This window comes from Neofelis nebulosa, chromosome 9 (assembly GCF_028018385.1).
Source record: "Neofelis nebulosa isolate mNeoNeb1 chromosome 9, mNeoNeb1.pri, whole genome shotgun sequence".
Lineage (NCBI taxonomy): Eukaryota > Metazoa > Chordata > Mammalia > Carnivora > Felidae > Neofelis > Neofelis nebulosa.
In genome coordinates, this window is record NC_080790.1 from 88262921 (window position 1) to 88287751 (window position 24831).

Genomic DNA, 24831 nt, shown 5'->3' on the forward strand with positions numbered 1-24831 from the left:
GGAGGTGGCATATTTAGATAATTATTATCCAATATATCAGGGGGAGTTTACTGGCCTTGTTCCTGACCAAACACACTCTGCAAGAGGCCCGTGGGTCCAGGTCCTGATTTAGAGCCATGAAGGCCTAGACCTAGGGTACCTCTGTCCATTTGCCCTGTTTAATAAGGTCATGTAGTGTTACAGGAGATCATTTCCTTCCCAAATTTTTCAGTCTGAATTGTTTCCAGTGGGTTAAAAAGGCATCCCAAGGGAGAGTCCTTGGAGACCGAAGACAAGCTTCCATATTCCTCCTCGAGAGAGGCCTTGCTGAGAAGGCCAAGAAGAAACTGCTGTTTCAACCCATGGAAAACACTGTAAAAGCTTTGCAAGGGGGAATTATCCAATTTTGTAATGTAGGTAGTTGGTAGGGGACATTGATAGAAAACAATAAAGACAGAAATCCATCATGATCTAAGTGACATTCCAACACATATAGAAAAGTGAGGTGAGAGCCCCCTAGATATACATTAACTAGGTAAGGAAAGCATGGTCTGCTGTTTTCAGCAAGGCCAGAAAGCAGTGTTCTGCTTTGCAATGTGTTCCCTATGGTTTCCTAACCCAGGACATAGCTATTTGATTCCCCAAAATTCCTTATCTGTAATATAGGGAAAAAATGATACTATCTCTCCGGCATGGCTATGGTAAGAACTTTAAAATTATAGTAACACAAGTAAAGCACTTAGAAATTGAGCCCAATATATTTGAGCCTTTAATGAGTGTTAGCTGCTTATTGTTTGACTTAATTCATTTGGGGGCCCATGGTTTCCTTGCATGGTAATTTCCATAAGAGGGCAAATATTAACATGTAAGCCTTGAAAATATCAGAGAAAGAAAAAAGGCAGTTTAAACTGTGAGTAGCATAAACTCATAAGCAAATGTAGCTATCACTTTGTGAAATAAATTAAAACAAACAGATTTTGAAAATGCAAGATAACCATGTGTAAGGACATTTTATGATAATAGAATTGTGTAAGGCACCCAGGTAGTTCAATTAAACAAACAAAACAAAACAAAAAATGTTTACTTTGCAATTACCAATAAATGGAATCCTAAACAAATTTTAAAGATCCATTGCATTTTTAACCTTTGACTTATATTCTATCAGAGCATTATGAACATCATAAACCAGGAATGGCAAAAGGTTTCATCTTTTAGCCAACTATTATCAATTGGAACTCTTTGAAAAATGTTAAGAAGGATTCTGAGGACACATTTCGGTTCATTGGAAAGAGTTTCCTGATCAATTATTAGCACACACTACAGATATACAGGGAAAGTGATGCTGCACATGCCACAGAATTATTCTTCCTTGTAATTCCAAAATAGTTTACCAGTGCCAGAAAATAGACAGCCATATAGCAAACAGTTTGGAACCAAAGGTCTGTCTGTGTTGTCAGTGAGATCTGCTGCAGATAATGACCAGGGCTTTCATTGGCTACTTCTTTCACCTCCTCTTTCCATTGTTAAGCATTTAGATGTAGCCTGATGCTCGACTTACCTTAGCGGGTCCTATATCAAGGGAACTGAGGGACAGGATCAGTGTACATCCTGTCCTTGTTTGTGGCACACATCTGAGGCTTCAGAATCACAAAGAATCCTGCAAGAAAAGCCTAAAATAAGCAGAGTCATCGAGTGTCAACAAATAGAAAGCAACGATCAAGGTCTCATAAAACCACTTGCCTGGAATCTTGTGAGTATTACCCAAAAGTCCTTATATGGAATCACCAGATTAGTTTCCTTCAAGGAGAACATAAAGCAAGGTCAGGAAGATGGAATGAAAGCCGATTACTTTCTACAGCTCATAAAGGAGAAATCTGTTTTTCAAATATCTGAAGGAGAAAAAAGATACTTTTCTGCCCCTAGTCCCAAATTTCCCAAGGCCTCTGTCCATTGCTCCTATGGTGGCCTTAATGGATTAAAGTATAACTCTTTCCTCAGAATTAACTTAAATTCTCTCTGAGCACACTATTGCCAGGTCTTTCCCCTCCCTGCAAGTGGGAGACACTGCTGGTCTACCTCCACAGAGTAAGCCTCCCAATCTGTGTCTGTCAAATAATGGAGACCATCCTAAAACAGGTTTCAGACGAACCAAGACACTTAGGTCTCAGGTTCTCTGCCAAGGGTGTCATGACTGAGCCAGATTTCCCTGCCTGTTCAATGGACGTTGTTTTGAAAAAGTTGAAGGGCACAGTGGCAGCAGATTCAGGAGCCCAGGCAAGCAGCCTACAGGGATGACCATAGGCCTTCTTTGCCTTTCTGTGGCTACAGAAAGAATTCTCTCCTCCTAACTTACTATCTTCAGAAAAGGTTCGGGCTAGGCAACCATAGACATTTAGTTCTGGGAGTGGAAGGGCAATGCGCAGGCTCTCTGGAGCCTCAGGCCAGGGAGCTGTGACATTGAGTTGTGACATTCCAAAGCCACAGGAGAAACGGGAGCCTGAGGTAGTGCAGGGCATCTTGCATAACCCACATCTGCATAAATGAGGCTCAGAGGTTCTCTGAAAGCTTCACCCTTTACCTCAGTAACAGGTTGTCCCGTTACTGAAATCTCCACCCCTTCCCGAGATGCCGGAACTTGGGTGGTGGAGACAGTCCCTGTGTGGCCAGCATGATCAAGTGAGTGAACTGCATCAGGTCAATTCTGTGACATTCCAGAGCTGAAGTTCTCCCCTCAGGTGGGCACTAGTAGTGTTAACTACTACCCCCAGTAACCTCCTGAAAGCTGCTCTACAGGGCAGTGTGGGCTCCTGGGCCCTTCACCTTGCCTGGGAGCCCAACAAAGTTGTGTCAGAATGCAGTAAATAGGTGGATGGGGAAGCAAGATACATCCCTGGCCCAAAGGGACACATTCACATTCCACCAAGACAGGGGACTGGAACTAGGGGCCTGCAGGGGGGCACTCATGGGCTAGTGTCCTGGGCAAGTCCTATCTCATGCATGCCTCCACTGGCTTAGCTGTGATTGAGGTTGGACCCAGAGGGCTTGAAATCAGGAGGAAACTCCCACCTTCACAGTGCACAGGAGAGCTGACCACATGCCAATTCCATTTTCCCACAACGAAATACACAGGCTGGGGCTTTGTCTGTAAGTAGTATCAATGATGATATGCTGTTGGGGTTAAGGTCGCACAGAAGGCAAGCTGTGATTCAGGAAGAAAAAGATGTGTCTTCCTATTTGATTTGATAGATAAGCACATTTAAAGTCAGTTAATGACAATAACAAAAATCAGGATCCCACTCTGTGCCAGTTATCAGACCAGCACTGTGGAGGCCCTGAGATAAATGGAATGTGGTTCCTGAGATCAAGAAGCTGAAACTAGTTTGTTTATAGATTTCCAGGGCACCACTGTTTTCCTGTGTCATGGAACTTGTTTTCACCGAACTTATTATGTTTAGATGATCTTTTAAGAAGGATTTGGTTTTTAAATAAATGTTATTTAATTTTTCAATCAATGTAAGAAGTTTTAAAAGTTTAAAACCCAGGGGAGTCCTTTCTGCTGGTGTACAGAATAATAGTTTCTTCCCTTAAGCCAAAAATAATAGATTAATAAACTGGTTCCAATAACAAAACAAACAAAATTGCTTGAAAATCCTGCCAATGCAAAGAAATTCTATTACATACAACAAGCATACTTTTGGGCCAGGGATGTATCTTGCTTCCTCATCCACCTAAATGTGAAGCTGAGCATGGAGGAAGAAAAAAGGACATTTAAAGGTACCCAGGGGAAAAAAGGCTTGGTGTAGCAGGGCACCGACCACTGCTGGGTGTGGTGGGGAAAATGCCCATCTCCTCGCCTGTGAAGGTCAGAAGCGGGGACCTGAGGGAACTGAAGATAAACAGCCCTGTTGTGAACTTGGATTCTTTAAAATATTCTGAAAAAAAAAGTGTTCTGAAGAAAACTTGTCTCTCTGTACCAGGAGACAGTGAGGAAGCTTGACTATGTTTTCGTGGGTTATGGATGGAAACAAGTGTCCCCTAAAGATTTGTGAGCTTGAGTCTGTGCTACAGATCAAATTCTACAACCCACTGGGCCCAGCAACTGCAAAACAATAAATTAACATAAAAATAAGTCACAAATTAGAAATAGCTCTGGTCCACCTCACAGGGGCACATCCAAACCTCAGACAGACAAGCCTGCAACCAGACCACATAGGACTCTGACATGTGTCCCCACAGAAAACAAACTCACAACTCCAAAATTAAAACCTCATTTATAAAGAACCAGCAGAAAGGTCAAACAGCATATGAAGACTTCTTAGAACTTTAGGTAATATGACTATGAAGCCATCAATATTTTAAAGTTTATATTAGGCATAGCCAGAGACAGAATTGTATGTTTAGAGAAACAAATACCCTGAACAAGCCAATAGTTATAGAACGTCCTTTTAAAAAACTAGACAAAATATTTTTCAAATATATCTTGTATTTGATGTGGTACTGGAACCCATGCGAGGCTGGAACCCACCAACCTTGAGATCACAACCTGAGCCAAAATCAAGGGTCGGATGCTGAACCAACTGAACAACCCAGGTGCCCCTACGTGAATTTTTGTTTAAATAGTGTGAAGAACACCTATAAACATTCTCCTAGATTCAACAAGGAATAAGATTTTGCTGCATCTATTCCCCACCCTTTCCCTCTATTTACAAATAAATGTATAATATTTTAAAGGAACATCAGAATGTAAATTGAGGTCACTGTGACACTTCACCTCCTACATACTGCAGTTGATATTTCCTAAAAGTAAGGACATTCTCTTCTCTTATTAGGACACCACTAGGCAGGCAATCTATGTTCAGACTTCCCCAACTTGCCCAATAATGTCCTGTAAAGCTGCTTTTTTTCCTGTTAAGAACTCAGTAAAGATCCTTGTGTTGCCTTTTGTTATGTCTCTTTTGTCTCTTATAAATCTGGATCAGTACCCGTGGCCCAAACCATTTTGTTCTCTTTTGTTGTCTATTTCCCTGATATTGATTCTTTTGAAAAATTCAAGCCAGTTATTTCACAGAACAGCCCACATTCTGGTTGCATCCAATTTGTTCTTGATGATGAAATTCAGGTTAGACATTGTTACTAGAAAATGCCCCAGGTGATGCCTCTGATATCTGGCTGCATTGCAGCTGGCACACAATCCAGGTCATTCTGCTATCAGGAATGCTAATTTACACTTGGTGGAGGTCATCGCCTCCCCATCTCTTAATTAGAAAGTACATTTTCCCCTCTATAATCTGCTGCGAGTGGATACTTTGTGTGAATATCCTATTTCTCTCAACACTGTATCTAATGGTGGTTAGCATCCACTGGTATTGTTTTTATATCTACCGTTCCTTTTACACTTATTAGCTGTATTCATCCATAAAGAAGATCAGCTGAAATGCTTTAAAAGCAGTCACAGAGCCCAGCAGAGCAAACAAAAATGTTGTCTGGAGGATCCTACCTTCAAAATAGAACTAAAGAAATTCCACATATCAAGTGTTCCTGACCATAAATTGTGCTGAGAAGCCAGAGCAAATGTGCTGAAGTATGAATATGCAGGACTGACCTGCTGAATGAAGAGGCACGAGCTCAGGGGCAACAGGTAGCTCTCTCAACATCTGACCTCCCAGTCTGGGGCCATGAAAACCCTGGAGTCATTTTGATTGAAGATGCAATTTCAGTATACCCACACAAACGAAGTACAGCCACAAGATTTATTATTTAGAGATCCCAGAAGGGAGGTGATGCAATGAGCCCAGGGAAGGGCTGTCTTCAGTCCCAGGTCACCAGTAAGCAGGAGATCAAGAGTGGGGTAGCAAGCATCTCTTACAAGGTGATCAGGATGGTCGTCACTGACTTTTCATGGGCCTAACCCTAAGTGGTTATTTTAGAAGGTGCCCTGGTAAAAGTCAAGCAGGAACTTATGGTGGGCATCCTAAACTGAATTTCAGACCCTGGGTGTGAGCAAGTTGTCATACTGTGAAATCCCTGGGCAGCAACTCAAAATAGCTGTTTTCACATCACAAGTGACCCCTCAATGCCTAGACTTTAGTCTTTAGGGAAACTCATGGGCACTGTCCAGACAGCAGAGATAATAAAAGCTGCTGACATGGATTGGTCACCCAGCACGTGAAACATATGAACAAAGCATAAATGCCAAACAACAATATAATTCAACGAACAACAGTTCGAAATCCTGTCAAATCTTTCCCCTCATTTGTTGCAGTCCAGCCAAGAAAATAAATCAAAGCCCTTGGATAAGATAGTTGTACCTGTTGGGCTGTCTGAACTTGTCCAGAATTATTAATTCATATGCATCAGGAGGTGGCCTTTATAGGACATACACCTCCTTGCTGGGCCAATAAGTAATCTAAAGCCACATCGTTATCTAAAACCATCTGTATTAAGAAATCAGTAAGAAATGCACTAACAAACAAGACTATTAGAGGGCTTAACAGGGAGATTATGGAGCCCTGAGCAGTGACTATGGGGAAGGGTGGTGTGGGAAGGTAACCCTGTGGCTTTATTCTTGAAGTGGGGAGTGCTATGCCAGGTGCACCTCCAGCCAGGGAAGGGTCCTCTCAACAGAAATTAAAATCACTAACTCCTAGTAGGATGCATGATATGGACCAATCTAACAGGTGGGATGACAGCAAGCAATTGAGTGATGTGTTTAAAGGGGCCCCACAAAGTGGTAAGACTGGACACATACCTTGGCTTCCCAAAGCTTAAAGGCACAGCAGAGAGCAGCCTGCCTCACAGTCAAGTAGCAAGCAAGGGGGCCTGGGATAAACATAGCTAACTATGCCAAATGGGGATCAACAGCAGGGGATTCTGATAAATAAATTCTGTTCAGTTCACAACCAAGTCCCGAGGAGTATTCACCATCATCAACTGCCATGTGTTCCTGGATGTCATCTCTGCTACAGGAGAAGGTCACAGAGATAGCATTCAGGATGAGGCTGTGTCCTGGGGTGTCATGGGCTAGGGTTCTATCATGTCCAGAATCCTCAAGTCCCATGCTGTTGGTATGGTCATGACTCAGATTTCATGCCATTGTGGACATGGGCATTGCCATCTCCAGCATAGCCACAGTCAAAGGGAGCCATACCATAGTAGAGTGGCTCTTCCAGGAAGCCACTTAGGAGGGGGACTGAGGGGCCAAGAGGTCTAACAGTGTCTCATGGATTTAAAACACCCTGATTAAGGTTTGCTTGCCCTGCCAGGAGAATTTATCACAAATTCTCAATAAATTTTGGGGGTCCTCAGAGATGCACCTCACAAATGATTGGGTGGTGCTCTTCTCCAAGGCATAAGTCTCCATCATTGAACAGAACAGCTGGAGGCACACGTATAGCCGTGGTTTTAAGAAAATTTAGTGATATGCACTTGGCAGTTTGATGTTTGGCCTTGTCTTGCCAGAGATTGGTGTGAACTGCATACACCTATCAGCCAATTAGGATTGAAATTATGGCAGTGTAATGGCCTGTTTCCAGAGGTGAGGATGCTGGTGATCATTTGGGCAGGGCTGGTGGCCTTTAAGCATTTGTGCCATTGGTCCCATTTAAGAGAGAGGGCTTGAATTGCCGGCTAGTATCCACATGTGGCGTCCTTTCAGGTGTAGCCCCTCCAGAACTGACTTCCAACACTAGCCTTCCCCTGACTCTGGGTGCAATTTCAGGCAAGTGGCCAGGCAGTTTCAGCACCTCTCTAGTGTTGCCTCTCTGGGATCCAGGCAAAGCCCCATGACCCAGATGGCATGGCACACGAGGCACAGAGTAAGACCAGCAGCAGCAAACATCTGTATGCTATAATTTCATGCCTGTGCACTGACTGCTCCTCGTAGTGATTTACTATGGGACCATTGTGGGTCAGCTGCTTGCTGGTAACCTCTTCCAAAGTGGGATAGGACAAAGTGTTGTGACTGTCACAACACACCATCATCTAACATTTCTGGTGTCAGGCATCCTGAGCTCCTTATTGGCTTTTAGGGTCTCACTTCTTGTGGGGAGGTGTGGTTAGGAAAAATGAGCTATCCACTGAAGCCACTAAACTTCGGAATTTCAGCTGGAATTTGCATATAAAGTGGGTAAGTGTGGCCCAGCAGCAGTAGAGGGGGTATTTGTTTTTCTAATGGGCCAGGACTACCTACAACCAGGGGATCATCACTAACCACCTGTCCCCCATTGGGTCACCAGTGAATATTGGAAAGCAAGATGTTTGACGTTTGAAATCAGGAAGGGGACTCAAAAATGTTGGAAAACATGTAAATAATATCTCCCATAAGGTGAAGGCATTAGATTCTTGTGATAAGAATCAGGCAGCAGGGCCAGACAAGCCCATTGGTGTGAGGAGAGTGGTGGCCATATGGCCAAGAGTTTAAAGTGTCCCTGCAGCAACGAAATTCATTTAGGAGTCCGTGTGTTGCCCTGTCGCTTAAGGAGCAAAGACTTTAAAAGACCACTGTGACATTCAATAATGCCAGAGGACTGTGGTGGTATGGGATGTGAAATTTCCATTGGATGTCCTGCAGGAGGGCCCAGGGCAGTAAAATGAGATCCTTGAACTGAGTCAGTGGTATCAAGAGGGCTGAATGGGGGCAGGACATACTTAGAAAAGAAATATTATCGGGGCGCCTGGGTGGCACAGTCGGTTAAGCGTCCGACTTCAGCCAGGTCACGATCTCGCGGTCCGTGAGTTCGAGCCCCGCATCAGGCTCTGGGCTGATGGCTCAGAGCCTGGAGCCTGTTTCTGATTCTGTGTCTCCCTCTCTCTCTGCCCCTCCCCTGTTCATGCTCTGTCTCTCTCTGTCCCAAAAAAATAAATAAAAAACGTTGAAAAAAAAAAAAAAAAAGAAAAGAAATATTATCTGCTCTATGAAAATGTTCCTTGTGGGTGTAGCAAGCAGTAGGCTGGTAAAAGTATCCACACAGGTAATAGTGAAGTGGGTAGTGCCCACTAACAGAGGAAGTGGTCCTATGAAATCAAACTGCCAGTGGCTGAAAAGGCAGTCCCCTCCCTGAACTGAAGCATAACCTGAAAATTTCCAGTGTTTGGCTTGAGAGTATAGTTTGCAATTCAGAACAATGCATTTTGCAAGGGCTGTCAACTGCCCTACAGTGGGCCCAGACCAGTGTGGCAGCAGCTCCCCCGCGACCTGAAGAGACACGGGAAGAGTAAGTAGTGAGGGAGAGGTAAGTAAGAAAGGCCAAAATGGTGGAGGTGAGACCTAGAGAATGACGGGGGCGTGGGGGTGGGAGCTTTGGTTTTATGATGGAAAGTGGAGCCTGTAGAGTTGTTGGTAGAGTCAAAAGTTGAAAGCCCCAAATGGTTGGTGACCTGTATTAGGGGAGAGGCATCCACCTTGTAGTTAAATACAGCCTCTGGTATGGTCATTTGTATGTGCTGAAATGGGAGTAATCTTAACTGTGACTGGTTCATAAAATGGAAATAAGTCCAGTATGGGTACAGCACAGGCATGGTGGAGAGGAAGATGATAGTAGATGAAAAGGGATTTCCATCATGGACCAGATTCTCTCTTCCTTGAAGCTGTCTTTGGAATCACTGGTAGAATCATATTTCTCTACATTTGGAAAAAATGCCGTTTTTTAAATATCTCATACTTCTACCCAAACCTAGAACAATTTCTAAAAGAACCCAGGCAAAACATAGATCCCGTTTAGGAAGAAGAGGTAGCACCAACAGGTATGGCGGGCAACACCTGCCAAAGTTGGCTTCACTGGCCTGTCAGGATTTTCTACCATTAGAGTCACTTCTTAAAGTTATGACTATGTCTCCATGGCCCTATTAAAGCCATCCTGCCAGACTGGTAACCTGTTAATTTTGTTTTGTTTTGTTTTGTTTTGTTTTCAACGTTGTTTTTTTTTTATTATTTATTTTTGGGACAGAGAGAGACAGAGCATGAACGGGGGAGGGGCAGAGAGAGAGGGAGACACAGAATCGGAAACAGGCTCCAGGCTCCGAGCCATCAGCCCAGAGCCCGACGCGGGGCTCGAACTCACGGACCGCGAGATCGTGACCTGGCTGAAGTCGGACGCTTAACCGACTGTGCCACCCAGGCGCCCCTGTTAATTTTGTTTTTAAATAGCATCTACGAATCTACAAATGCTAAAGAAAATATGTGTAGTGGCTCTGGGTGTGCATGAAACAGACTACATATCTCTGAAGCATCATGTTTACTTGAACCTTCTGGGTGGAGACAAAATATTGTTATATGAAACATTAATAGATATATCACAAGGAAGAATGGAAAACTCATTTTAATTTTTTATACGAATTTATTTTCTTTTTTTTTTATTTTTTTAATATATGAAATTTACTGTCAAATTGCTTTCCATACAACACCCAGTGCTCATCCCAAAAGGTGCCCTCCTCAATACCCATCACCCACACTCCCCTCCCTCCCACCCCCCATCAACCCTCAGTTTGTTCTCAGTTTTAACAGTCTCTTATGCTTTGGCTCCCTCCCACTCTAACCGCTTTTTTTTTTTTCCTTCCCCTCCCCCATGGGTTTCTGTTAAGTTTCTCAGAATCCACATAAGAGTGAAAACATATGGTATCTGTCTTTCTCTGTATGGCTTATTTCACTTAGCATCACACTCTCCAGTTCCATCCACGTTGCTACAAAAGGCCATATTTCATTTTTTCTCATTGCCACGTAGTATTCCATTGTGTATATAAACCACAATTTCTTTATCCATTCATCAGTTGATGGACATTTAGGCTCTTTCCACAATTTGGCTATTGTTGAGAGTGCTGCTATAAACATTGGGGTACAAGTGCCCCTATGCATCAGTACTCCTGTATCCCTTGGATAAATTCCTAGCAGTGCTATTGCTGGGTCATAGGGTAGGTCTATTTTTAATTTTCTGAGGAACCTCCACACTGCTTTCCAGAGTGGCTGCACCAATTTGCATTCCCACCAACAGTGCAAGAGGGTTCCCGTTTCTCCACATCCTCTCCAGCATCTATACTCTCCGGATTTCTTCATTTTGGCCACTCTGACTGGCGTGAGGTGATATCTGAGTGTGGTTTTGATTTGTATTTCCCTGATAAGGAGCGACGTTGAACATCTTTTCATGTGCCTGATGGCCATCCGGATGTCTTCTTTAGAGAAGTGTCTATTCATGTTTTCTGTCCATTTCTTCACTGGGTTATTTGTTTTTCGAGTGTGGAGTTTGATGAGCTCTGTATAGATTTTGGATACTAGCCCTTTGTCCGATATGTCATTTGCAAATATCTTTTCCCATTCCGTTGGTTGCCTTTTAGTTTTGTTGGTTGTTTCCTTTGCTGTGCAGAAGCTTTTTATCTTCATAAGGTCCCAGTAATTCACTTTTGCTTTTAATTCCCTTGCCTTTGGGGATGTGCCGAGTAAGAGATTGCTACGGCTGAGGTCAGAGAGGTCTTTTCCTGCTTTCTCCTCTAAGGTTTTGATGGTTTCCTGTCTCATATTCAGCTCCTTTATCCATTTTGAGTTTATTTTTGTGAATGGTGTGAGAAAGTGCTCTAGTTTCAACCTTCTGCATGTTGCTGTCCAGTTCTCCCAGCACCATTTGTTAAAGAGACTGTCTTTTTTCCATTGGATGTTCTTTCCTGCTTTGTCAAAGATGAGTTGGCCATACGTTTGTGGGTCTAGTTCTGGGGTTTCTATTCTATTCCATTGGTCTATGTGTCTGTTTTTATGCCAATACCATGCTGTCTTGAGGATGACAGCTTTGTAGTAGAGGCTAAAGTCTGGGATTGTGATGCCTCCTGCTTTGGTCTTCTTCTTCAAAATTACTTTGGCTATTCGGGGCCTTTTGTGGTTCCATATGAATTTTAGGATTGCTTGTTCTAGTTTCAAGAAGAATGCTGGTGCAATTTTGATTGGTATTGCATTGAATGTGTAGATAGCTTTGGGTAGTATTGACATTTTGACAATATTTATTCTTCCAATCCATGAGGAGGGAATGTCTTTCCATTTCTTTATATCTTCTTCAATTTCCTTCATAAGCTTTCTATAGCTTTCAGCATACAGATCTTTTACATCTTTGGTTAGGTTTATTCCTAGGTATTTTATGCTTCTTGGTGCAATTGTGAATGGGATCAGTTTCTTTATTTGTCTTTCTGTTGCTTCATTGTTAGTGTATAAGAATGCAACTGATTTCTGTACATTGATTTTGTATCCTGCAACTTTGCTGAATTCATGTATCAGTTCTAGCAGACTTTTGGTGGAGTCTATCGGATTTTCCATGTATAATATGTCATCTGCAAAAAGCGAAAGCTTGACTTCATCTTTGCCAATTTGGATGCCTTTGATTTCCTTTTGTTGTCTGATTGCTGATGCTAGAACTTCCAGCACTATGTTAAACAACAGTGGTGAGAGTGGGCATCCCTGTCGTGTTCCTGATCTCAGGAAAAAAGCTCTCAGTTTTTCCCCGTTGAGGATGATGTTAGCTGTGGGCTTTTCATAAATGGCTTTTATGATCTTTAAGTATGTTCCTTCTATCCCAACTTTCTCAAGGGTTTTTATTAAGAAAGGGTGCTGGATTTTGTCAAAGGCCTTTTCTGCATCGATTGACAGGATCATATGGTTCTTCTCTTTTTTTTTGTTAATGTGATGTATCACGTTGATCGATTTGCGAATGTTGAACCAGCCCTGCATCCCAGGAATGAATCCCACTTGATCATGGTGAATAATTCTTTTTATATGCTGTTGAATTTGATTTGCTAGTATCTTATTGAGAATTTTTGCATCCATATTCATCAGGGATATTGGCCTGTAGTTCTTTTTTTACTGGGTCTCTGTCTGGTTTAGGAATCAAAGTAATACTGGCTTCATAGAATGAGTCTGGAAGTTTTCCTTCCCTTTCTATTTCTTGGAATAGCTTGAGAAGGATAGGTATTATCTCTGCTTTAAACGTCTGGTAGAACTCCCCCAGGAAGCCATCTGGTCCTGGACTCTTATTTGTTGGGAGAATTTTGATAACCGATTCAATTTCTTCGCTGGTTATGGGTCTGTTCAAGCTTTCTATTTCCTCCTGATTGAGTTTTGGAAGAGTGTGGGTGTTTAGGAATTTGTCCATTTCTTCCAGGTTGTCCAATTTGTTGGCATATAATTTTTCATAGTATTCCCTGATAATTGCTTGTATCTCTGAGGGATTGGTTATAATAATTCCATTTTCATTCATGATTTTATCTATTTGGGTCATCTCCCTTTTCTTTTTGAGAAGCCTGGCTAGAGGTTTGTCAATTTTGTTTATTTTTTCAAAAAACCAACTCTTGGTTTCGTTGATCTGCTCTACATTTTTTTTAGATTCTATATTGTTTATTTCTGCTCTGATCTTTATGATTTCTCTTCTTCTGCTGGGTTTAGACTGCCTCTGCTGTTCTGCTTCTATTTCCTTTAGGTGTGCTGTTATATTTTGTATTTGGGATTTTTCTTGTTTCTTGAGATAGGCCTGGATTGCAATATATTTTCCTCTCAGGACTGCCTTCGCTGTGTCCCAAAGCGTTTGGATTGTTGTATTTTCATTTTCGTTTGTTTCCATATATTTTTTAATTTCTTCTCTAATTGCCTGGTTGACCCACTCATTCGTTAGTAGGGTGTTCTTTAACCTCCATGCTTTTGGAGGTTTTCCAGACTTTTTCCTGTGGTTGATTTCAAGCTTCATAGCATTGTGGTCTGAAAGTATGCATGGTATGATTTCAATTCTTGTAAACTTATGAAGGGCTGTTTTGTGACCCAGTATATGATCTATCTTGGAGAATGTTCCATGTGCACTCAAGAAGAAAGTATATTCTGTTGCTTTGGGATGCAGAGTTCTAAATATATCTGTCAAGTCCATCTGATCCAATGTATCATTCAGGGCCCTTATTTCTTTATTGACTGTGTGTCTAGATGATCTATCCATTTCTGTAAGTGGAGTGTTAAAGTCCCCTGCAATGACCACATTCTTATCAATAAGGTTGCTTATGTTTATGAGTAATTGTTTTATATATCTGGGGGCTCCGGTATTCGGCGCATAGACATTTATAATTGTTAGCTCTTCCTGATGGATAGACCCTGTAATTATTATATAATGCCCTTCTTCATCTCTTGTTACAGCCTTTAATTTAAAGTCTAGTTTGTCTGATATAAGTATGGCTACTCCAGCTTTCTTTTGGCTTCCAGTAGCCTGATAAATAGTTCTCCATCCCCTCACTCTCAATCTAAAGGTGTCCTCAGATCTAAAATGAGTCTCTTGTAGACAGCAAATAGATGGGTCTTGTTTTTTTATCCATTCTGATACCCTATGTCTTTTGGTTGGCGCATTTAATCCATTTACATTCAGTGTTATTATACAAAGATACGGGTTTAGAGTCATTGTGATATCTGTATGTTTTATGCTTGTAGTGATGTCTCTGGTGCTTTGTCTCACAGGATCCCCCTTAGGATCTCTTGTAGGGCTGGTTTAGTGGTGACAAATTCCTTCAGTTTTTGTTTGTTTGGAAAGACCTTTATCTCTCCTTCTATTCTAAATGACAGACTTGCTGGATAAAGGATTCTTGGCTGCATATTTTTTCTGTTTAGCACACTGAAGATATCATGCCAAGCCTTTCTGGCCTGCCAAGTTTCAAAGAGAGATCGATCAGTCACGAGTCTTACAGGTCTCCCTTTATATGTGAGGGCACGTTTATCCCTTGCTGCTTTCAGAATTTTCTCTTTATCCTTGTATTTTGCCAGTTTCACTATGATATGTTGTGCAGAAGATCGATTCAAGTTATGTCTGAAGGGAGTTCTCTGTGTCTCTTGGATTTCAATGCCTTTTTCCTTCCCCAGTTCAGGGAAGTTCTCAGCTATAATTTCTTCAAGTACCCCTTCAGCACCTTTCCCTCTCTCTTCCTCCTCTGGGATACCAGTTATGCGTATATTATTTCTTTTTAGTGTATCATTTAGTTCTCTAATTTTCCCCTCATACTCCTGGATTTTTTTATCTCTCTTTCTCTCAGCTTCCTCTTTTTCCATAACTTTATCTTCTAGTTCACCTATTCTCTCCTCTGCCTCTTCAATCTGAGCTGTCATCGTTTCCATTTTGTTTTGCATTTCGTTTAAAGTGCTTTTCAGTTCCTCGTGACTGTTCCTTAGTCCCTTGATCTCTGTGGCAAGAGATTCTCTGCTGTCCTCTATGCTGTTTTCAAGCCCAGCGATTAATTTTATGACTATTATTCTAAATTCACTTTCTGTTATATTATATAAATCCTTTTTGATCGGTTCTTTAGCTGTTGTTATTTCCTGGAGATTCTTCTGAGGGGAATTCTTCCGTTTGGTCATTTTGGATAGTCCCTGGAGTGGTGAGGACCTGCAGGGCACTTCCACTGTGCTGTGGTGTATAACTGGAGTTGGTGGGCGGGGCCACAGTCCAACCTGATGTCTGCCCCCAGCCCACCGCTGGGGCCACAGTCAGACTGGTGTGTGCCTTCTCTTCCCCTCTCCTAGGGGCGGGATTCACTGTGGGGTGGCATGGCCCATCTGGGCTACTTGCACACTGCCAGGCTTGTGGTGCTAGGGATCTGGCGTATTAGCTGGGGTGGGTAGGCAAGGTGCACGGGGGTAGGAGGGGCAGGCTTAGCTTGCTTCTCCTTAGGTGATCCACTTCAGGAGGGGCCCTGTGGCAGCAGGATGGAGTCAGATCCGCTGCCGAGGTTTGGCTCTGCAGAAGCACAGAGTTGGGTGTTTGTGCACAGCAAGCAAGTTCCCTTGCAGGAACTGGTTCTCTTTGGGATTTTGGCTGGGGGATGGGCGGGGGAGATGGCGCTGGCGAGCGCCTTTGTTCCCTGCCAAGCTGAGCTCTGTCGTCCGGGGGCTCAGCAGCTCTCCCTCCCTTTGTCATCCATCCTTCCCGCTTTCTGAGCAGAGCTGTTAACTTATGACCTCCCAGACGCTAAGTTGCGCTTGATGTCGGAACACAGTCCGTCAGGCCCCTCCACTTTTGCCAGCCAGACTCAGGCTCTGCTTGACCGGCGAGCCGCCCCTCCACCCCGGCTCCCTCCCGCCAGTCCGTGGAGCGCGCACCGCCTCGCCGCCCTTCCTACCCTCTTCCGTGGGCCTCTCGTCTGCGCTTGGCTCCGGAGACTCCATTCTGCTAATCCTCTGGCGGTTTTCTGGGTTATTTAGGCAGGTGTGGGTGGAATCTAAGTGATCAGCAGGATGCGCGGTGAGCCCAGCGTCCTCCTACGCCGCCATCTTCCTCCAATCTTTCAAGAATTTATTTTCTAAAGTGATTTTAGGTTCACAGAAAAATTGAGAGGATTGTATAGAGATTCTTTGTATATCCCCTCCCAGTGTATGCCTAGCTTTCCCATCATGGATATTTCCCACCAAAGACTGAATTCCAGTTCAAGATTACAATGTAGGAAGATCCTGAACTCAACCTCCTCTCACAACCTCACTGAGTCTATAGCCATATATGGAACAATTTCCTGAATAAAAAACCTAAAGGCTGACTGAGCAACAGCTATGGATTGGGCAAATGGGAAGACCATATTGAAGTAGGTAGAGAGACTGGGACAAAATCTCACCAAAAATCCTACCTTTGGTGCTGCAACTCACAGCTGGGAGGAAAATCAAAACCCACAGTTTCTCCCTGAAGAGCCCACATCGAGCACCCCAACTTTTAAGGCATACACCTGAGAAATGGGTCTCTAAAACATCTAACTTTGAAAACCAAGGAAGCTCATGTCCCAAGACCCCTAAGACTATATATAGCAAACCGAGAAACAGCTTTTAAGGGGCTCATGTGCTCAGACTCCCCGCCCCAGGGCTCAACACAGAGGCAGCTGACCACTCCCAGACTTAAAGTGAAGGAGGCTCACCTGTTTAATGACACCAAATAGCAAGTGATGGTGAGGATTGTGCACTGTTGATGGGAAGGTAAATTGGTGCAGCCATTATGAAAACAGTATGGAAATTTCTCACAAAATTAAAAATCCATCTACTATATGATCCAACAATTCTACTTTTGTGTATTTAATGAAGAACATGAAAACACTAATTAAAAAAAAATACATGCACCCCCAATGTCACTGCAGCATTATTTACAATAGCCAAGATATGGAAACAACCTAAGTGTTCTTCAATGAATAAATTGACAAGGGATTTGTGGTGTACATATACAATGGAATATTATTCAGCCATTAAAAAAGGGGGGGTGCCTGGGCAACTCAGTAGGTTTAATGTCTGACTTTGGCTCAGGTCAAGATCTAATGGTTCATGAGTTCAAGTCCTACATCGGGCTCACTGCTGTCAGTGTGGAGCCTGCTTCAGATCCTATGTCCCTCCTCTCTGCCCTTCCCCCTCTCACACACATGTGCCCACACATATGTGTTGTCTCTCTCTCTCCCTCTGTGTCAAAAATAATAAACATTAAAAACAAAACATAAACAAAAAAAGAATAAGGGGCACCTGTCTGGCTCAGTTGGTAGAGCGTTTGAAGTTCACGAGGTTAGGAGTTCAAGCCCCACATTGGGTGTAGAGATTACTTAAAAAAATAATGAAATATTGCCATTTGCAACCATATGGATGGACCTCAAAGGCATTATTCTAACTGAAATAAATCTGACAGAGAAAGACAAATACTGTATGATCTCTCTTCTATGTGAAATCCAGAAAAAAATATACATGTATTTTTTAAAGTAAGCTCATAGATACAGAAAACAGATTGGTGGTTGTCAGAGGTGAGGAGAGGTGAGGAGAAAGTGTTATGAGAAATGGGTGAACTGTTTTGGTTACATAAAATAAATTTTTAAAAAATATCCTCTCCCAAAAAAGAAATAAAATAAAACAGCTATTTTAAAAATACTCCATATCTTCAAAAAGGTAGAGGAAAGTGTGATCATGGTGGCAGAGATATGTAAGATATATAAAAGACCCAATTAAACTTCCAGAGATGAAAAAAAGAAACAACATCAAATATGGACAACACTATGAACAGGATAAGCAACAGACTGGACAGTGCTAAAGAAAAGATTAGTAAACTTGGAGGTGTAATAAAATAGAAATTATTCAAAATGAAACACAGAAGATTAGGGGAAAAATAGAATGAAGCATCATTAAACTATGGGACATTGTGGGGGCGCCTGAGTGGCTCAGTCGGTTAAGCATCTGACTTCGGCTCAGGTCATGATCTCACAGCTCATGAGTTCAAGCCCCGTATCAGGCTCTGTGCTGACAGCACAGAGCCTGGAGCCTTTTTCAGATTCTGTGTCTCCCTACCTCTCTGCCCTTCCCCCACTCACACTCTGTCTCTCCTTCAAAAATAAATAAACATTTAAAAATAAAAATAAAAAAACTGTGGGACATTGTGCAGTCTAACAAATGTGTAGTGTGAGTCTCAAAATGGGAGGAGAAAGATGAGGAATGGAATAAACGAAGTAATAACCAAAATTTTCATAATTGGATGAAAAGTATAAACTCACAGATCCAAGAAGCCCAAATAAATCTCAAGCAAAAGAAACATGAGGTAAAACACATGAATGCACAATAAAATGAAATTGTTGAGGGCCAGAAACAAAAAGAACATATTAAGAGCCATCCAAGAAACAAGATGCAGTACAGAGAAACAGAGATGAGCCAGAGTACATGGAACAACATCCTGAAAGTACTGAAAGACAAAAACATGCACCTACAATTCCAGACCCAGCAAAAAGCTTCCAAAAATGAAGTCAAAATAAAAACACTTGTTGACATAGAAAAGCTGAGAGAATTACCAGCAGACCAGTCGAAGAAATGGAGAAACAGAAAATGAAGTTCTTCTGGTAAACGATAACCGGTCAGAAATGTAGGTCTACACAAAGAATGAGGAGCACTAGAAATGGTAAATATGTGGGTAAATATAAAAGGCATTTCTCATAATTTAAAAAATATTTAAAATAAAGATGTCTGTTGAAAGCAAAAGATAACAACAAGGTATTGTAGGGTCTATAATGTACGTGGAGGTAAATATGAATGGCAACCAAGCACAAAGGCTGAGTGGAAACAAAAAGAAGTATGTGCTATTACCATCTTTATACTATATATGAATTAGTATAATGTTACATAGGGTAGAATGTGATGAATTAAAACATGTATACTGTGAACTCCAGAGCAATCATTTAAAAACAAAAACAACTATATATCACGAATAAGCAGATAAAGAAGATAAAATAAAATTATAAAAAGTATTCTAATTAATCCAAAAGAAGGTAGGACAAGAAAAACAGCAAAGAACAGATGAGACAAATAGAAAACACATATAAAAGTGGTACATTTAAACTCAACCATATCAATAATCACAGCAAATGAAAATGATCTAAACACACAATTTAAAGGCATAAATAGTCAAAGGCAAGCATTAACCTAACACCAAAACCAGATGAAGACATTTCAATTAAAGAATAACAACTACAGTCTACACACCAATATTCCTTGCTAACATGGATTCAAAAATTCTACCAAATCCAACCCAACAATTGACAAAAATGGTAATATGTCATGACCAAGTAGGGTTTATCCCAAGGATGCAAAGTTGGTTTAACATTTGAAAATCAAACAATGTAGTTCACAATTTTTTATAGACTTAAAAAGAAAAATTTGTGTAATGGTCTCAGTAAATGCAGAATAATAATTTGACAAAATTCTATATCCATTTATGCTAAAACTCTCATCAAACTAGGAATAGAAGGGAACTTCATTTAACTAATAAAGGGCATTACAGAAAACCTATAGCTAATGTCATACTTGAAGATGAAAGATGGAATGCTTTACTCCCAAAATTGGAACAAGACCAGGGGGTTTGTTTTTACCACTTCTGTTCAACATTTTACTAGAAGTCATAGCTAATGCAATAAGGCAATGGGAAGAAAACAAGTAATATTGTTTTTCTGAAGGAACCAATAAGTAACCCCGTAGAACTAATTAAGTGAATTTAGCAGGATTGCAGAATACAGATCAATACACAAAAATCAATTGTATTTCCATTTACCAGGAACAATCAGAAATTGAATTTTTTAAAATACCACTCATGAATAACACTAAAAAAATTTTTTTGAAAAATCCCCCACCAGAGTGTCACATTTGTTACTATTGATGAACCTGCATCAGTACATCATAATCATCCCAAATTCATAGTTTACATTAGGTGTCTCTCTTGGTGCTGTCTTATCTACGGGTTTGGACAAATGTATAATGACATGTGTCCATCATTATAGTATTATACAGAGTATCTAAAGACAGCTGCACTTATTCTTCCCTCCCTCCCCCGAACCCCTGGCAACCACTGATCTTTTTGCTGTCTCCATGGTTTTACCTTTTCCAGAATGGCAGGTGCTTGTAATCATACAGTATAAAGTCTTTTCAGATTGACTTCTTTCACTTAGTAGTATGCACTTAAGTTTCTGCCATGTCTTTTCATGGCTTAATAGCTCACATCTTTTTAGTTATGAACAATATTCCACTGCAACTCATTTAATCATTAAGACAAAAGAAAGTTCTCCAAAATTGTTTCATTTGCTTCAGTATGCGGTACACTTCCACCTGTCTCTTCTCCTCCACCCCCAATATTCATCTCCTCTGACTTTAGGGACATTAATTCCTGGAAAAGTACTGTAATTGCTGCTTTAGAAGTGGAGAGCAGTGTCCTAAAAAGGTGGTTGTCACACTTATTCTGGGCATCCCAGAGCCCTTTCTTCAAAACAAAATGTATCTGGAAACCCAAAATAGAAGATAGGTAAATGCAAACCTGCCCCATCCAAATGGAAGAACAAGACCCAGAGCCCATCTGCTGGAGAACCACAAGCTCCCAGGCCTCCCCTGCAGTCACAAAGGCATCCCAAGTGATCCAGAAGCATCTATTGCTGCCTGAAAATAGCTAGGAGAGGGATGGAGGAGGGACAGACCAATTGGAATGACAGACCTAGATGTGGTGTGCCATGCCTGCATGAAGACCCCCAAGGTAGAGAACAGGTGAAGGTAAATGCCACAGTCAAGCTCTGTCAAGAGCGCAATTGCATATTCTGCTTGATCACTTTAAATTTTAGAATTGAGGGAAGAGATCTCAGGAAGCAAAAACCTCCTTGTGAATGGAGTGGTCATGATTTTATCTGACTTTCGGCTAAAGAAAATGTTAAATTAGATATGCAGTTAAGTCAGAGGCAACTTGGAGTTATAGCCTGATCCCCTCATGCTACAGATGAGAAAGCAAAACTGAGAATTAAGATTAAAGCAGTAGATCACAGAATATCAAGGGCATATGTGTAAATGTTTTCCACTTACAAAGGCTTCTTCGACCTAGTTAATAAGATTCCACTAAATATTTTAAATTACATTTATTCTTTTTAAGTTCTTTGGTTGTCTGACAATAACAAAATAGGAAGAAATCCTAATTACTTCATTAAATCTCACAAATCTAGCAAAATTAAGCTTTGAATTGACTCTTAAATTCTCTTAAACATTTCTCGTAAACAAAGTAAAATTGCCTAAACTTTCAGCCTAAAATCCCAAGTCTAAACATTAAAATAATAACATATTAACTTCTTTTTTTTAATTTTTTTAACATTTTATTTATTTGTGAGAGAGAGAGAGAGAGAGAGAGAGAGAGAGTGCAAGCAGAGAGACAGGAAGACACAGAATCCAAAGCAGGCTCAAGGCTCTGAGCTGTCAGCACAGAGCCCAACACGGGGCTCGAACTCACAAACTGTGAGTTCATGACCCGAGCTGAAGTTGGGCACTTAACCGACTAGGCCACCCAGACACCCCAATAACATTTTAACTTCTAATTGCAAGGCTTATCTGTTGGATATTCCAGTATGTCAAAGTTTCTTCTACATAATAAGTACTTACTAAGTGTGCCAAGATTATTCTTAAACTTAAAACTAGTAATGCTGTGGTTTGATTTAGTGTGCTACATTTCTATAATAGATGTAGGATTTCAAGAAACTGAAATAAGTTATCTGCAAAGGGAACAGCTGTGGCATCCCAAGCCAGTGGGGGTTACTCCCCCAAGCAAACTGAGGTTAGCTTCTCAGCTGGCAAATGTTGCTCTTCAGCCAGAGATTTGGGGCAGGGAGTGATACCTGGAGCTGTAGACCCGCAGGGAGACTTTCGTGTAATGCAGACCTGACACACTGAGATCCCTTTCTGCCCCACCCCCTCTATGACTCTGGTCAGATCTAGAGCTTTCTAGGTCAGACGTGATTTCACCGACCCAATTAGCCCAAGTGCTGATTCTGTTCTTGCCCTCTCTTGTTGCTCAAACTTGACAAGGGCCTTGTCAAGGCCCACTTGAACCCAGTGGCCTTCTGCCCTGGTCCCCTCTTGTCACTCAGGCCTCAGACAAGCCATCTCTGATGAGCGCCTTGAAACCCATGCAGTCTAGCTCATTTCCCAGTGTGCTTTCCTCTGAAATATGTTCCTGTCTTCACCATCCTGATGCTCTAAAACAAAGCTATTGAAAATGCTTTCTGGCTCCACCATGACTTCTCTTACTTAAGTTAACATTAAGCATAGTAATGAATGCCCACCATGTCTCTCCTTTCTTTCTTTCTTTTTTTTTACATTTATTTTACTTTTGAGAGAGAGAGTACATGTGGGTAGGGACAGAGAGAGAGGGAGACACAGAATCTGAAGCAGACTCCAGGCTCTGAGCTGTCAGCACAGAGCCCGATGGGGGCTCAAACTCACAGACCGAGAGGTTATGAACTGAGCCAAAGTCAGACCCTTAACTGACTGAGGCACCCAAGTGCCCTTCTCCTAACTTTCTCAGAGAATATTTTCTTGACAGGAATGACTGTTCTAAGCTGACACAAGCACACTTTTCTTTTATGCATCTGTCTCATAAGTCTATGTAGAAAGATGTCCCTGGAGGAAATGAAAGATCTTCAGCTGGGGGCAAAATACATACAACCAGAAACCAAGGAAGTGAATGGAATCCTTGTGACCAAGACGATGAGTGAAAATTGGGACAACATCTGGAATTTCCAAGCAAGACCTGATGATCTCCTCATTGCATCCTATGCCAAGGCAGGTAGGTTTGCAAAACTGGAAGTGGGGAGGCCAGCTATAGAGGAGCAGGGGCCTCCTGATTTTAAAAAATGCAGATTTTCTCCAGGCCTGGCCCCAGGAAAAATGAAACCAGACTTGTTTCTGGGCTCCAATCCCCTAGGATCCAAGGTTCTCCTGTTTTCTTAGGTCTCTGATGGAGAAAGAGATTGCCAGAATCCCAAATCTTCAAAGGACTGAATGAATTATTTAAAAGCAGAGTCTGAGAAATTGCACAGAAGTTATGACAGTCATCTTGCCAACCCAGCCACTCCTGGTTCCCATCCACGAGGAAATCCTGGAGTGAGAGCACCCCTTGCCCATAAAAAACATCTCTTAGTGGGGGACACTGATGTGGAAATGAGGGCTTTCACCCCAATATGAAATGTTCTGATAGTACTGGGTCCAAACCCCAAGCACAGTGGGAAGAATCTGGAGGAGGGGAGATGATACTTACCAGGACCTCATAAAATGAAGAGGAGGTTGTGACAAAAGTGAAGGTCTGAAAAGGCAAGGGTTCCCAGGCTTGTACAGGGGTGGAAGAATCCTAACTGGGGAAGCTCCAGGAATGACTGATGATCCCCCTGCATTACCTGTGCTTATAATGTCAAGTGACGGAGTGAGGCATGGAAGTTGAAGCTGTAGCCAGTTTGGGAAAGTCTCAGTGACCATTTGACTCACCAAGAGGGACTCTAGGTATTCATAACCAGAAAGAACTCAGAAAATAGTCTGGTCACTACAGTTCTTCAAACCTTCACTAGACTGTTCCTGTCCTCTCTGGCTGGGAATTCCCTCCTTAACCTCACTCTGTTCTCATGATTAAGCATTACTTAAACTAGAGAAGGGTCTTCCTGTCATCAGGGTTCAGTTGTTTCAAGAATCTCCTTCTCTGTCTGATTTGCACAGGACATTTCTCCTGCCCAGAACTGAATTTGAATTTGCATTGCACCTCAGAGCAGAAATGTTTTTCAGCTCACCTTTGAAATTATGCAGTCAGTCCCAAAGCCCCTCATAAGACAGTCCCCAAGTCTCCAGCCTTATTCCCTCACCTTCCCTACCACCTCCTACCCACTGTGAGCCTGCTTATACTTCCCAGTGAGGAAATGTGACTCTATCTTGCTCCTGAGGCTCCCTGCCTGGGATGCCCTGGCTTCTTAATGTGAATGGACCTTCAGTCCTGCTTGACTCTACACTCCAAAGCCATCTCAGCTGAGCCTTACTGACCTCTTCCACAGCAAGTTGGATCTTCTCCTCTGTAGACCAGTCTTCTAGCCCTTTGCACATCCTTTCTGGCTTTTACTATATACTGTTCATCTTCTAGTTATCTGTGTATATGTCATATGTATCAGTAAGGAGCAGGTTTTGCTAAAAGCCAGAAAGACACAAATACTTCTTATGTAAAGAGGAAAATGGGTATCTGATGGACAATGAGCACAGTCTGCCTCTTTGCCTATCTATATGTCTATGTCCACTCCTCTTCTGTGTCTATTTGGATTCAATTTGGCCAGAAGTGTCAAAAACCCAAAATAACACAAAAGAAAAAGCAGTCTGGAGAATTAGTAGTCAGTTATGAAATGGTGGCTGCCTTGATCATCAAAGACCTGGGCTTTTTCTAACTTTCTGCTGCACCATCTCCAGGTGTAGCTTTTGGTTTTATTGTCCAATCTGACTCCTGGAGCTCTAGCTATCACATGCGCATTCCAAAAAGCAGCAAGAAGGTAAGAAGGGAGGAGTAAGGTCATGTCCCTTCCCTTTAAAGACAA

At 41.9% G+C, this 24831-nt stretch overlaps 1 protein-coding gene across 1 annotated transcript in view; it reads left to right on the top strand.

The window, feature by feature from the left end:
* Positions 1-1514: 1514 nt before the first annotated feature.
* LOC131485291 (sulfotransferase 1C1-like) overlaps positions 1515-24831 on the top strand; it is a 50689-nt gene continuing 27372 nt past the window's right edge. Inside the window, exons 1-2 of the mRNA XM_058684600.1 lie at positions 1515-1729; positions 22870-23054. Coding sequence (XP_058540583.1) covers positions 22883-23054 — 172 coding nt within the window. The 5' untranslated portion in view covers positions 1515-1729; positions 22870-22882. The remainder of the gene's footprint in view (positions 1730-22869; positions 23055-24831) is intronic.